The 14,508-nt window shown below is 32.4% G+C and overlaps 1 protein-coding gene across 1 annotated transcript; it reads left to right on the top strand.

Moving 5' to 3' along the window:
- Positions 1–11,620: 11,620 nt before the first annotated feature.
- On the top strand, positions 11,621–13,928 carry LOC139867453 (zinc finger protein JACKDAW-like). The gene is made up of 3 exons (XM_071855823.1): positions 11,621–11,755; positions 12,095–12,494; positions 12,670–13,928. The coding sequence occupies exons 1-3, from the start codon at positions 11,626–11,628 to the stop codon at positions 13,439–13,441; spliced, it is 1,302 nt and encodes a 433-aa protein (XP_071711924.1). The 5' UTR covers positions 11,621–11,625; the 3' UTR covers positions 13,442–13,928.
- The last annotated feature ends 580 nt before the right edge of the window (positions 13,929–14,508 follow it).

Raw genomic sequence — 14,508 nt, 5'->3', positions numbered from 1 at the left:
CTCTTTACTGCTAACAAGTGTGACTCTTTAGAATCAGCTTAATATCTAGCACAGAGACATGTGGCAAACATAATATCTGGTCTGCTGGCTGTGAGATAAAGTCGGGATCCAATCATACCTCTATATTCAGTGATATTGACTGGTTCATCATTGGGATCAGCATCTATTTTAATAGATGCTGCCATTGGAGTCCCTATATCTTTTAAACAGGCCAGACCAAATTTCTTTAACATATCTTTGATATATTTATCTTGAATTATAAAAATTTCATCATCAAGTTGTTTAATTTGCAATCCAAAAAAGTATAGCAAATCTCTTTGTAAGCTCATTTCATATGTCTTTGACATAAGTTTTGAAAAATCTTGACAATGTTCCTCATTTTTAGATCCATAAATAATATCATCCACATAGATCTGTACCAGCAAGATATCACCATCTATCTCCTTTGAAAATAGAGTGGTAGCAATTGTTCCAACTTTAAAACCTATACCAGTGAGATACACATGAAGTGTCTCATACCATGCTCTTGGTGCCTGTTTGAGGCCCTAAAGAGCTTTGTCTAGTTTGTAGACATGGTCTGGATATTTACTGCTTACAAAACCAGGAGGCTGTTTGACATAAACTTCTTCTTGCAGCTTCCCATTTAGAAATGCAGATTTAACATCCATCTGGAATACCCTAAAGTTCATCTTAGCAGCATATGCCAAGAACAATCTGATAGCTTTCATCCTAGCCACTGGAGCATATGTCTCTCCATAATCCAATCCTTCTTCCTGTTTGAAACCTTGAGCTACCAATCTAGCTTTGTTTCTGATCACAATCCCATCTTCATCCATCTTATTTTTGAAAATCCACTTGGTACCAATGATCTTTTTAGTTTCATCATTAAGTTGAGGTACCAATGTCCAAACCTTATTCCTATCAAACTGGGAAATCTCTTCTTGCATAGCTCTTGCCCAGCTTGGATCTTTGATTGCTTCATAAGGACATGTAGGTTCAATGGTAGATACAAAGTTTACATGCATACAAAAGTTGCTGGTTGCATGTCTTCTCGTTTTAACACCACTGACCAGATTACCAATAACTTGTTCAATTGGATGCTCCTTTTTTCATCTAGTGTTATGAATATGTGAGCTTGTTGTGGAACACACAGCATCTTGATCATTAGCTGGCTCAGAGGAATAAGCAGCATTGGGGGAGAGATGTTCATCATGAGTGTAACCAGTACCAGCTTGAGATCCTTCGGAACCAGTAGACATATGCTTAAGTTTTAAAACTTCAGTAGAGCCAGTAGGTCCACCTGTTTAGACAAAGATGGAACAGAGTGTTCCATCTCATCATCAGAAAACCCAGCAACATGGATTGGTGAGAGATTTGCTGCTGGTTCTTCTTCATCATCTAGAGCTTGCCGAGTTAGCTCTTCAAATAGTAACTCCTCATCTCCTTGACCAGAAGATGAATCAGGGGCAGTTTTATCAAATGTAACATTAATGAATTCTTCACAATAACCCTTTCTTTTATTGAAAACCCTATATGCCTTTGACATGTTGGAATATCCGAGAAATATACCCTCATCAGCTTTAGCATCAAACTTGCCTAGCTGATCCCTATTGCTTAGAATAAAACAGAGAGTGCCAAAAACATGAAGAAATGAAATTGAGGCTCTTCTGCCTTTGAGAACATCATAAGCAGTTTTCTGATGTCTTTTCACTATTAAAGATCTATTCTGGGTAAAACATGCAGTGTTCACAGCTTCTGCCCAATATGAATTTTTCAACCCAGACTCAGCCAACATAGATCTTGCTGCTTCAATGAGAGTTATGTTTCTTCTTTCTGTAACACCATTCTGTTGAGGTGTTCTCACAGCAGAAAAATTCTGTGAAATACCTTTGTCAGCACAAAATTCTTCCAAAGTAGCATTTCTGAATTCTGTACCATGATCACTTCTAAGCTGCTTCACCAGTTGCCCATTCAGTAGTTCTATTCTTTTGATAAAATTGATAATTTCATCAGCAGCTTCACTCTTTTGCTTCAAAAAGAATACCCAAGTGTATCTGGAATATTCATCAACAATCACCAGTGAATACTTCTTCCCACTACAGCTGGCTATATTAATAGGACCAAAAAGATCCATATGAAGTAGGTGAAATGGTTTCTCAACAGATGAAATCTGCTTTGACTTGAATGAGGCATGGTGATGCTTCCCTTTTTCACATCCAGGACACAGTCTGTCCTTCACATAAGACATTGTGGGTAGCCCAGATACCAAACTTTTACTGAATAATTTGTGGATATCTTTAAAGTTGAGATGTGAGAGTCTCTTGTGCCATAATCATTTGAGATTGTCTGCTGCCTTTGAATAGAAACAAGTATCAGTTGTTGTGACTGTTGTGTTCATTTCAATTTGATACATGTTCTCATGTCTTTTGGCTGTAAGCAGTGGCTTCCCTGTCTTATCAAAAATGGTACCAATTTTCCTTCAGAATTGAGCTATCTTGTTTTTGCTTGTTAGTTGGCTTATGCTGAGTAAGTTGTGTTTAAGCCCAACGACATATGCTACATTTGAGAATGTAACATTCCCATTTGTTAAAGTACCAAAACCCTTTGTGTAACCCAACGAATTATCTCCATATGAAACAACTGGACCATCCTTTTCTTGATAGTCCATTAGCAGGGACTTACTTCCGGTCATATGTCTCGAACAACCACTGTCGAGATACCAGATTTGCTTGTTTTGAATGCCCTGCACAGTAGCTAAGAGATTAGTTCTTTTTGGGAACCCATCTAAGGATGGGTTCTAGAAGGGTCATCTTTGATGATCTCTTCCTATCTGCTGGTTTGCTTGAAGATGCAGCAGCAGATGGGGTTAAGGTTAGAGTACACCGGTTTGGTAAGATAAAATTGCTGTCACACTTGTAGTATTTTCTCACATTTCGTATCGGTGACTGGTCATACACTGAGTAAATGGGTGCAGTAAGATCAGGTCTACTTTCAGATATGGCAGCTATGAGCTGGTCAAGCTTGACAGTCATTATCTCAGTGATAGATGACTCAGCACATGATACCACAATTTGGTTCACTTTAGCTTTTCCCTTAAGGGCAGCTTTCCTTTTAGAACTAGTACCATAATCATGGTATACTGCTTTGCCTTTGTTGTTCGACGAGCCAGTGTGGGAAGTTACTGACCCGTCAGCTGATACCGGACGATTCATGTGAATCTTGATTGCTGCCTTTGACTTGCCAGTATTGCGTTTTGCTGGCTTGTCAGTAGCTACTGGTTGACCAGTACAATTTTCATCAGCTGGCTCAGCATTGGTAAAATTTGTACATGAAGGGGAATCAATTGTTTTTGACTTTCTTTGGTTGTTTTCAGTGATTTCCCTTTTAATGCGTCTTTCCTTTGGAGTCATATAGTAAATGCTTGAGGGATCAGTAGTTTCATCAATTGAAGTACTGGTTTCCTTGGCTTTTACTTCATCCTCCAAAATTTCTTTCATGGACGGTGGTGGGGTCTCTGTGGGTCTGACAAACTTATTTGTTAAGACCTTTTTACCCTTAACTATCTTGGCAAAAGTATTTGGCAAGACAGCTTCAGAATCAGTTTCGAAAATGGGGTCCATGTAAGTAACTTCTGCAAGAGCAGCAGCAGTATAGTCACCAGCAAAGAAGGCTTTAACTTGGGCAGACACCTGCTCATTTACACACTTAGCTGTGCGTTGAGCAGATGTACACCATGAAGCAACAACCTTCTTGAGGTCATTTAGCTGGTTCTTAACATTTGCTGCCTCAACGTGAAGAGACTTTAAAGCAAAATTTTGTTTTTCAAGTTTTGAAATTTCATCCTTCAAGATCTTAATTTCATCAGTTTTGCTTTTAAGTTTATCATTTAAAGATTTGTTATCATTTTTTAAAACTTCTTCACGTTTACTTCCTCTTCATAGGTCAACTCGTAGGTAGTGAAACATTTCAGTTTTTTCATCATCAGTATAAGTTTGAATATTATCAACCTTATACAGCATTTCAGTTTTCCATTGAGGTGAATCCTTTTTCAGGTCAGCTTCCCTCATATCAGACACAAATGTACTACCATTATCATCCTCATCAGACTCCTTGACCTCCTTGGCCATCAAACACAGCTTTTTACCAGAGGCATAACCAGCATCATCATCATCAGTATCACTGTCAGAAGATGAAGAAGAGCTGGTTTCATCCCAGTCATGATGCTCAGCAATTAGAACCTTTTCTGGCTTCTTTCCATTCTTATCAGTCTTTGCATTTTTCTTCATCTGAGCTTTCATAGCTTTGTACTTGTTCTTGTACTTATCAGCTTTTGAGAAAGAGTTAGTATGTGAGATTGAAGGTTTCCTGGACATGCATTCAGCAGCAAAATGTCCAACCTTCTCACAATTGTAACACTCAGATTTAGGACCCTTGACTGATTTGCTGCTATACCTAGCACTTGGTCTCTTACTCCCTTTGTATGACTTGCTGGTTCTATTATGATTAAACTTTTTGAACTGCCTAGCCAGTAAAGCCATACCTTTAGCAAACCCTTCTACATCATCTTCATTATCACTGCTCTCTTCAGACCCAGTACCACTCTCCACATCATCTTCAGCTGACTCTTCTTCTGCTGTCAACTTTTGAACCAGTAAAGCCTTTTGAGCTTTCTTTTTAGCAGCAGCAATAAGAGCAGTATCGTCTGTTTTAGAAGATTTTGAAGTGGTGGGAGCAGACTTAAAGTTTTCTTTCAAGTTTAGTTCAAGTTTAGCTTCTGCCTTCTCATAGTTCCAAAGTGTACCATAGAGGGAAGACATGTTAAAGTTCTTTAAAGTCTGGGTGGTTCTTAGAGGGTCAGTTACTAGTTTTCATTTAGTAGACAATGAGTCAATGAATTTGTTTACTTGTTCAAAATCAGTATATGTGATTTTCAAATTAAGCAGGTCAGCAACTAAGGAGTTAAACCTAATGAATGTTTGCTTAAGGGTCTCATTCTTATAGGCAAAGAACATTTCATACTTTCTTTTCAAAGCAATAATCTTGTTCTGCCTAACCTCATCCATGCCTTCATAAGTAACATCTAAATAGTCTAACATAAGCTTAGCATTCAGTTTTCCCTTAATCAGTTTGAATAGGTGATTAGGAACAGTTATAGCTAACAGAGTTCTAATCTTAGAGTCAAGTCCAACACGACGTTTTCCTCAGCATCCCATTTGGCTGGAGTGAGAACAACCTCTCTGCCAGGAATGGTAGGAGTGTCAGCAGTGGCTGAAATGCTATCAATAGTCTCAGTTGAGACAAATGGACCATCTGTGGCAATACCAGGCATGAGTGGGTCAATAGACTCCAGGTGAAGCATGAACATTGCCTTCCAAGTTTCATACTCATCTTCATCAAATTTGAGTGGTCTATTGGATGAGCCATTTTCAAGGTAAGCTGTATTTGAGTATGCAGCCATGAGAGAATTCAGATCCAAGATATTAAATTATCAAGACTGAAGCTCTGATACCAGTTATTGGTCCCTTGATAAACAACAGGAGTATTGTAGAGGGGGTGAATACAATTCTTTTTAATTAACTTAACAGTTAAACACAATTTAGTATTCAAGCAAATAAAGTAAATAAAGTCAAATGTAATTTATTTAACGGTTATTCTTTATTGATTAAATCACAAAGAATTACAACTATCCTTAGCGGAATGATAGTTGGTTGGTACAGATTTACCTAAGTATAGCTACAGAGTGTGTTTTAAGCTATTACACATTTTGGACTCTAAATAAACAAACCCACACCACTAGTTGTTACAATAGTGAATGCAACAATTTATAGTAGTCCTATTATCCGTGTAATGATTCTATTGTCCACTGGTACATAGGATGTCTGTACTTGTAGGGACAACTGCATCAGAGAGGGTGCTCTCCTCTTTCCTCTTTGGTAGCTATTTGCAGGAACACCCCAATTCAGTTTGGCACTACTATTTGTTTAAACAAATAGAATGTTGTGTTCCCTAGGCATTGACAAAGTATAGCACATGTCTGCACATGCGTTAAACTTCTGCATTCCCACGTGGTCTTGTAAGGTCACTTGTCAGCCGTCGACGCGTGTCCATTTCTGTTCAACTTTGTCTTTGACTTCTGTTGAATAGTACGATTGATGTAGACCACTCAGGAAACCACTATGCTTGTAATGGAGCATATATGTCTTGTGTAGTAAGCTGTATTCCAGCTGTGCTGGTTCTTCATTGCTGAGACACTTGATATTTTTGAATTGCTGAGTACACATCCTGTGCTTAATTAAAGAATATTGTCTACCTTGTGCTGGTAGACTAGGCATCAAACTAAACACTCGACACAACAATATCTGCTGTCTATACATAAACAAACTTGTGCTGGATGCACATAACATTTTAGTGCAAATAAATTACAGTTTTTTCATAATTAAATCCTTAATTATTCTGGGGACTCAACAATACTAAAACTCATACAAGTTACTATTCACTTACTCCTTAATAGTAATTTTACTTCTTTTTTAAAATCTTTTTTGAACCTTGCATAACTCATACAAGTTACTATTCACTTACTCCTTAATTGTCATTTTACTTCTTTTTTAAAATCTTTTTTGAACGTTACATTCTCTTTCATTTCTTTATGATTATTTTTGTTTTTCAATATAATATATTTCATTTGATTTATAACATACTAAAACTCATATAAGTTACTATTCACTTAGTCCTTAATAGTCATTTTGCTTCTTTTTTAAAATCTTTTTTGAACCTTGCATTCTTTTTTACTTCTTTATGAATATTTCTGTTTTTCAAGTGTGTTAGGTGCCATGGGTGGATCCTTACATAGCAGGGATAGAATTGCATTAATTGTTGCCCTGGAGTGGAGTCGAACTCCTGACCTCAAGTGTATTAGAGGCAGACTACTACCACTCAGGTACAACTGCAATCCTCTCTCCTGCTCTATTCTTACGAATATAGAAAAAATTTGGATTTTGGTTAATATCTTCATGTTAATGTAATTTGTTTGAAGTTGGTTTGTAATTTGTGTTTAGTAACACAGAGAGTTTGGTGTTTTTGTTGTAAAAATAAGTGAATCAGTTTTTAACTTTTGGATTTGTTCTTGATCGATTGTATATTTCGGTGATCTTAATTGAAGAAATCAAAGCGTGTTGGTTTATGAATTTGAATAAAACTCAAAGGAGTTAATATTCATTTAGTACTTAAAAGTCTTTTTTTTTTTTTTTTTTTTTTTTTTTGTTTTGTTTTGTGAACGTTACATTCTTTTTCTTTACTTTATTTTTATTCTTTTTTCACTTTAATTATTTAAATTTACCTCAAGTTATTTATAAAATAATATTCTTATAATTTTTTTCGTTTTTACTAAACTCTAAAATTAGTTTTAATTATTTAACAAAAAAAAAATTATACTATTGAATCAAGGATCAAAGAGCGGGTATTGTATTAAGTTTATGTACTCTTTTTGCGATGGTTGTATATATTTTTTTCTTTTACTTTGTTGGGTATAGTTTTTTTTTTTTTTTTAGTTTTTTTATTGTCAAAATGACGTTATTGATTTTCCTATCCTACTTTCGTCTTTTACCTAACAACACGGACCCTTATTTCTTCGTTAATCACCAAATTGACACTCTTACACTAAAATACCAACATTTATTGTTAATTTTGTAAATCTATAGAATAGCTATTCTACCTGGTCACAAGTTTCATAACTACCGTCTCCTATATAATAACTAGTTGTACCCGTGCGTTAAATGACATTTATATAAATTAGTAGTTGATAACGTTAATATTGATACTTATCAAATGTATAACACAATTACAATAAAAAAATCATTTATTACTAACAACATTTGTATCAAAAACATTAATCTTGAATACTAACGCATAGATTATGAGCTCGTTCGTTGGAATCATTTTAACTTCAACTGAAAAACAATCTATAAAACACATAACATGAGCCCCCTAAAAAGTTGTTTTAACATCGATCGTTAAGAAAAATATTTTATGTACGTCTCTAATTGTATATGTTTTTAGTACCAACTAATTCCATTATATCACAATTTCTAATAAAGCAAATCAAACATACATCTAAATATATATAAGGATTATCAAATAACAATTTTAACTTTAATTAACAACATGAACTCGTGCATTTATATAATATTCTACAAATATTATATTAACGTAATTTGTTAAAATTATGCACAAACTGCAAATAAATTTTATATTATATACTCCGTATAATGTTATTCATAAATAATATTATAATGTTAATAAAGAAATATCTATTTTATAATTTTTATTACAATAAAAAATATTGTAAATGGTTTTCAATATATGATCATTTATATAAATATATATTATAAATATTTATATCGTTTCAAACAATTATTGATTATTATTTAAATAATTTAATGATAATAATATAATATATAGCATATATAATATAATATATTAATATAATATAATAATATTATATGATAATATAATATAATATTTTAGGTAATAAAATCTATATATCAAATTAAATTAAGAAATCTAATAATTCGATTAATGGCACGTGACACGAATAAATGAGGAGTTAGACACGTGACAGAAATTAACCAGGAGTTGATACATAGGATTACTATCACGTGCTTTATATAATATAATGTATAGATATAGATAGATAGATAGTTATTGAGCTGATAGACTATAAATTTAATTATTACAATGGAAAATGAGACAAGATTTGCAGGATTTGATTGGTGTGCAGGTGCATAGAGCACATAATTTAGAAAAACTTATAAACTATTCTACGAGTAATTAATTAACCTTAACTTTTTATTATTATTATTATTATTATTATTATTATTATTATTATTATTATTATTATTATTATTATTATTATTATTATTATTATTATTATTATTATTATTATTATTTTATTATTATTATTATTATTATTTTATTATTATTATTATTATTATTATTATTATTATTATTATTATTATTATTATTATTATTATTATTATTATTATTATTATTATTATTATTATTATTATTATTATTATTATTATTATTATTATTATTATTATTATTATTATTTTATTATTATACACTAAAAGTGATTAGGAATGTTGTAGTTTTAGTTATATTTGAGTGTAGTTTTCACTTTGCATTCACATTACAACCGGCCCCTCAACTTCGTTTCAATTCCAACAACAGCCCTTCAACTTTACACTTTTTAGGGGTAAAAAGTGTAAATATATAATTTAATTAAAATATAAGAAACTAATTTCACACGAATTTATAACGGGCCCTATCTTTTCGTTGGGTGCGAGTTAAATTTTTCAGAGACCACCGTTCAACTCGGAACCCAACGGGACTAACTATACGCGAAACAGACACTTTTCAAAAAAACGCTAAACACAACGACAACCCGTATCTTCCCGCTCGGCACGTGTTAAATTTTTTCGACAGCAGCGTCAGACTCGAAATAATTTTATGAACAAAACGAAACTAACCACGTTCGAAACGGGCAGTTTTTAAAAAATGCTAAACACAACGACTGCACGTATCTTCCTCCTCGACGCGAGTTAAATTTTTTCGACAGAACCGTTAGACTCGAAATAATCTTATCAACAAAACGAAACTAACTACGTTCGAAACGGATACTTTTTAAAAAAACACTGAAGACGACGACACCTACAACGGCGCTTAACACACGGCCCGTTTTCCCTCTGTAAATACACAACACTACATTAAATATGAATACGCAGGACGAAAACCCCCGCCGCAACGCGCGGGCCGATCCGGACTAGTTTGTATTAAAAGGCCGTTAATCAAAACTCTAATGGAACCTTCTATCCCAATGAAATAGATCAATGAAAATGAATTACATTATCTGCAACCGTTGTTTTGATTAGTACATATAATTGGATTTCTTGGATTTCTTGGATTTGATGAGTTTGAAGTCATGATTAAACTGATAAAATTTGATAATAGTATTTAATTGAGCGAAGATGGTGTTTGAAAGTGTGGAAAATGATAAAATTATAGTAGTATTTATAGAGATGAAAAAATAGAACACTAGCCGTTTAAAACGGCTAGAATTCAAAAGCGGATAAAATGTAGAGGCAACAACAGTCAAATGTGTCAGGGCCAAGACCTTGTACTACCGATGGTGGGATCGACGTTGGTCCGGTGTCGGACAGACTATCAATCTCCGATTTAAACTGATGGTGAAAAAAATAGAGAACACCGTGTGCTCTAAACATTTATCAACTAACGTTTTTAAGGAAGGTATAGGAATTGATATCTCCACCTCCCATTTTACTAAGTCCCACTTAAAATTATTAATTTTTTCCTTAAATACATAATTTTCTTATTCAAATTTATTGAAGAATAATTTTGAAAAGAAGCACTATTTTGTAGTTGATGAATAAAGAATATAAGTAGAATTATCACTTCCCGGTAGGGAATCCAAATCCAGTATACAAAAAACTACAAAAGTTAATTAATTAATTACTTAATAATACTATGTATTATGAAATTAGAATTACTAGTGAAATGACCCGTGAAATCACAGGTTTGTTTAAACGAAACAGTTTAATGATATGTTTTAGGTATTAAGTGAACGTAAATGTTAAAGTTATTTATTTAATGACCCGTGAAACTACAGAGTCCGACTAAAAAACTTGTCAGCTGAGCATTTCATCAAACACCTAAAATGCATATTAAACAATCAACATTCAATTATAAGAGATAATATTAGTTGTGATTTTATTTTAAAAGTGTAAATTAAAATATAAATTTAGAATTGGTTTCTTTCTATATAGCTTTAATACCTTATCGTACTCAATTCAAAATAATTAATTAAAATAATTTAAAATTATTTAATTTTAATAATTAAAATAATTATTAATAAGATTTAATAATAATAATTAATTAATAAGATTTAATTTTAATTTAAAATTATTTAGATTAATGACATCAATCACAATGTTTAGATTTTTTTCTTTTTTTAATTTTTTTTTAATAAAGAAATTAGCCTAATAATGACATAATAATTGTAGAATTTTAATATTAACTATAGATAATTAATAATAATAATAATATCATCATTGTAGAATTTTAATATTAACTATAGATAATTATGACGCAAATGAGTTAGTGATAAAGAAAGATATGGTCCAAGTAAAGTCTTATGGCTGACCGACTTTCTACACAACCCGTGTAAGATAGATAGAATTAATCTCTCTCGATCCATTTCTATTATTCTTAAAAATTAAAAATATAATATAATATAATACTAATATATATCCTCTTTTCTTATACCCATCATGTATGTTTTCTATCTATCAAGATTCATACATATATAACTCAAACATGATCAAGATCTATATTGTCATGAAATCAATACTATCAACACAAGTTTAAACTTAAAGCAAATCATTTCATTATGTGTTAATCATACTATACCCTTTTCTTGTTTCTCATCTTCATCATATCTTTGATCATATATTGTAGATTTTCTATTTTTAGCAACTCTTGTATTCTTTATGTTGTTGTTTTTACTATTTTAGTTTAAACCCAGCTTTCTAAAGAATAGAAAGAAAAAAAATGATGTCTGGTGATGGTTTTTCTTCATCTCCTTCATCTCTTTCTGCTTTCATTCAAGACCCCATCTCAAACCCTAACCCTAATTCTTCAAATTTGTCAAAACGAAAACGTAATCTTCCTGGCAATCCAGGTAATTCACTCTCCTCTTTTAGCTAATTCAATTCACTAAAACTACTTCATGTTGATGAGTACTTACTTTGAGGTGTTTATTTTATTTATTTCATAATTTAGTGAATTATCTACGTATCATATATTATATTGTGTACATAATTAGAAACTCAAATCTCTGATTATTTTAATTTATGTTATGAATGAATACAATTCACATTCACCTTTTTTTTTTCTTTCTTTTTTTGTCATTGTTAATTAAAAACTAATTACCTGTTTCTTAACAGTCATTTAACAAGCAGTGATTAAACTGTTTATTACACATTTAATTTTGCTTATCCCTTTACTGATATTTGTATAGATCCAGATGCAGAAGTTATAGCGTTATCTCCGAAATCTTTAATGGCAACGAATCGATTTTTATGTGAGATATGTAACAAGGGTTTTCAAAGAGATCAAAATTTACAACTTCATAGAAGAGGACACAATTTACCATGGAAACTAAAACAAAGAAACAAAAATGAAGTTGTAAGGAAAAAAGTTTACATTTGTCCGGAAATAAGTTGTGTTCATCATGATCCGTCTCGAGCTCTCGGAGATCTTACCGGAGTTAAGAAACATTTTAGCCGAAAACATGGTGAGAAAAAATGGAAATGTGAAAAGTGTTCAAAGAAATATGCAGTTCAATCAGATTGGAAAGCTCATAGCAAAATTTGTGGCACTAGGGAGTACAAATGTGATTGTGGAACACTCTTTTCTAGGTAAATTTATATAATGTTTTTAGTTTCATAGATTTCTAGCTTAATTTTTATCAAAGATATATATATGATTGCATGAATTAGTTAGATCATAAAGATCCTTATAATGAAAATGAGAATTCAATAAAATTCATGTGTTTGTGTGTAATTATTTTAACATGTTGATTCGGAAAAACAGGAAAGATAGTTTCATAACACATAGAGCATTTTGTGACGCTTTAACGGAAGAGAATTCGAGAATGGCTTCGTTTCCAATGATGTCAAGCACCCCAAATGTTAATTTTGGACACGATTTAATGATGACGAATGCTGGTGGTGGATTGAGATTTTCAGGGATGTTTGGTAGTGCGATGTTAGAAAGTAGTCTTGATGCAAATGTAGGAAAACCTACATTACCAATTTGGTTAGACCATAATGGAAATGAATCCCATTTTGAAAATCATAGCAATTCGTCGTTTATGGGGTCATCAAGCTCGAACAACAACAATAATGGTGGAATGTTGTCATCGGACATGATGCAATGGTTACATGGAAACCAAGAAGCCGCCACGAATACAACATATTCGGGGTTGCAATTGAAAGAGGAAGAAGAAAATAAAGGGGAAATGCAATTCAATTCTATGTATAATACCTACACGAGTTCCACAAATCTACCACCACCAAATTCGGCTCATATGTCTGCTACCGCGCTATTGCAAAAGGCGGCTCAAATGGGTTCAACAAGTAGTAACCATGGGGATAGTAACGCGTTCGGGCTCATGAGTACTAGTTTTTCCAATGGTGATGGATTCATGATGATGACAGGGTCGAAACAAAGTGAGTCGGCTAAAGATCCGAATCTAACACGAGATTTTCTTGGTGTTGGAGGTAATGAAAGAGGACAATATAATTTGCAACAAAATTTATTTAAGTTTACTTCGTCAATGGATAATCCGGATATAAGGAAATAATTAGAATGAGATAATCAGTTTTTACCGGAATAAAATACAAATGATGATAATGTCAGATTTATAAGAAGTGACAAAAGAAGCAAAGAGACAAAAGGGAGTCACAAGAGGAGAATAATATTGATAGTACAGAGAGGTGAAATATGTTTGAGTATGCATGTTATTGTAGCAGAAACAAAAGTTTTCTTAGTATTGTTTTAAGAAAGTTGTCTCTGGTCGGGTATGTACGACCATTGATGCATTGTGTACTGTTCAGTTCGTGACCAACTCTCTTCAAATCTAGAAAGATGGAAATGCTTTAGTACTAAAACTGATAATAATTGGTGGCCGTAAGGTGAATCATTTTGTATCTACAAGAAGTTACATGGTATGAATATGTGGTTTGTAATTTATAAATGAGAAACCACTTATTTTTACACTCTTTCAATATGTTTATACCGTGTATCACACAAAGATCAACAACATTCGTGCAATGTATCTATAATCAATAATTACACACTAATTTTTTAGTTGTTAGTATTATATTGACCAAAAGTTAGTAATTATGTGAATCCAACAATTTTTTTAAAATTTAAGGGACTAATCGGAGTGTGATATGTAACGCGACAATCACATGTAATTTGAAAATAATATAATTCAAATTTTTTTTTTTTTTTTTTTTAAATTTTAAATTTTTTTTTTTCAATCACATGTGATTGGATTTGACATGCAGAATCACATGTGATTAAGTTTTATAATCACATGTGATTGGCATGCAGAATCACATGTGATTTACTGCATGTGAAATCCAATCACATGTGATTGGAAAAAAAAAATTCTAAAAAAAGAATTTTTTTTCAATCACATGTGATTCTCGCGCCACATGTCGTACTCTGATTGGTCCCTTGAGTCTCAACTCAAAAGTTGGATTCATTTGAATAATCCTTACGATTATAATAGAAAACATATAAGAAAAAGAATTCAAAAAATATTTCTTTTTCCTTCTTTTACACGCTTACTAAGAATTCAATAAAAGCCTCATCATCCCCGTTTATTTTTCTTTCCGGACGCCAGCATCTCGTAGGTGATCC

The sequence above is a fragment of the Rutidosis leptorrhynchoides genome, chromosome 1 (assembly GCF_046630445.1).
Source record: "Rutidosis leptorrhynchoides isolate AG116_Rl617_1_P2 chromosome 1, CSIRO_AGI_Rlap_v1, whole genome shotgun sequence".
In the NCBI taxonomy this organism is placed as follows: domain Eukaryota; kingdom Viridiplantae; phylum Streptophyta; class Magnoliopsida; order Asterales; family Asteraceae; genus Rutidosis; species Rutidosis leptorrhynchoides.
This window is presented reverse-complemented; position numbering and strand designations above follow the sequence as displayed.

Bases quoted from the DNA above. Each gene is read 5' to 3' on its own strand.
- LOC139867453 (XM_071855823.1), top strand. From the start codon at position 11,626: ATGATGTCTGGTGATGGTTTTTCTTCATCTCCTTCATCTCTTTCTGCT. The intron at 11,756-12,094 runs GTAATTCACTCT...ATATTTGTATAG, and splicing joins TAATCTTCCTGGCAATCCAG to ATCCAGATGCAGAAGTTATA. The intron at 12,495-12,669 runs GTAAATTTATAT...TCGGAAAAACAG, and splicing joins TGTGGAACACTCTTTTCTAG to GAAAGATAGTTTCATAACAC.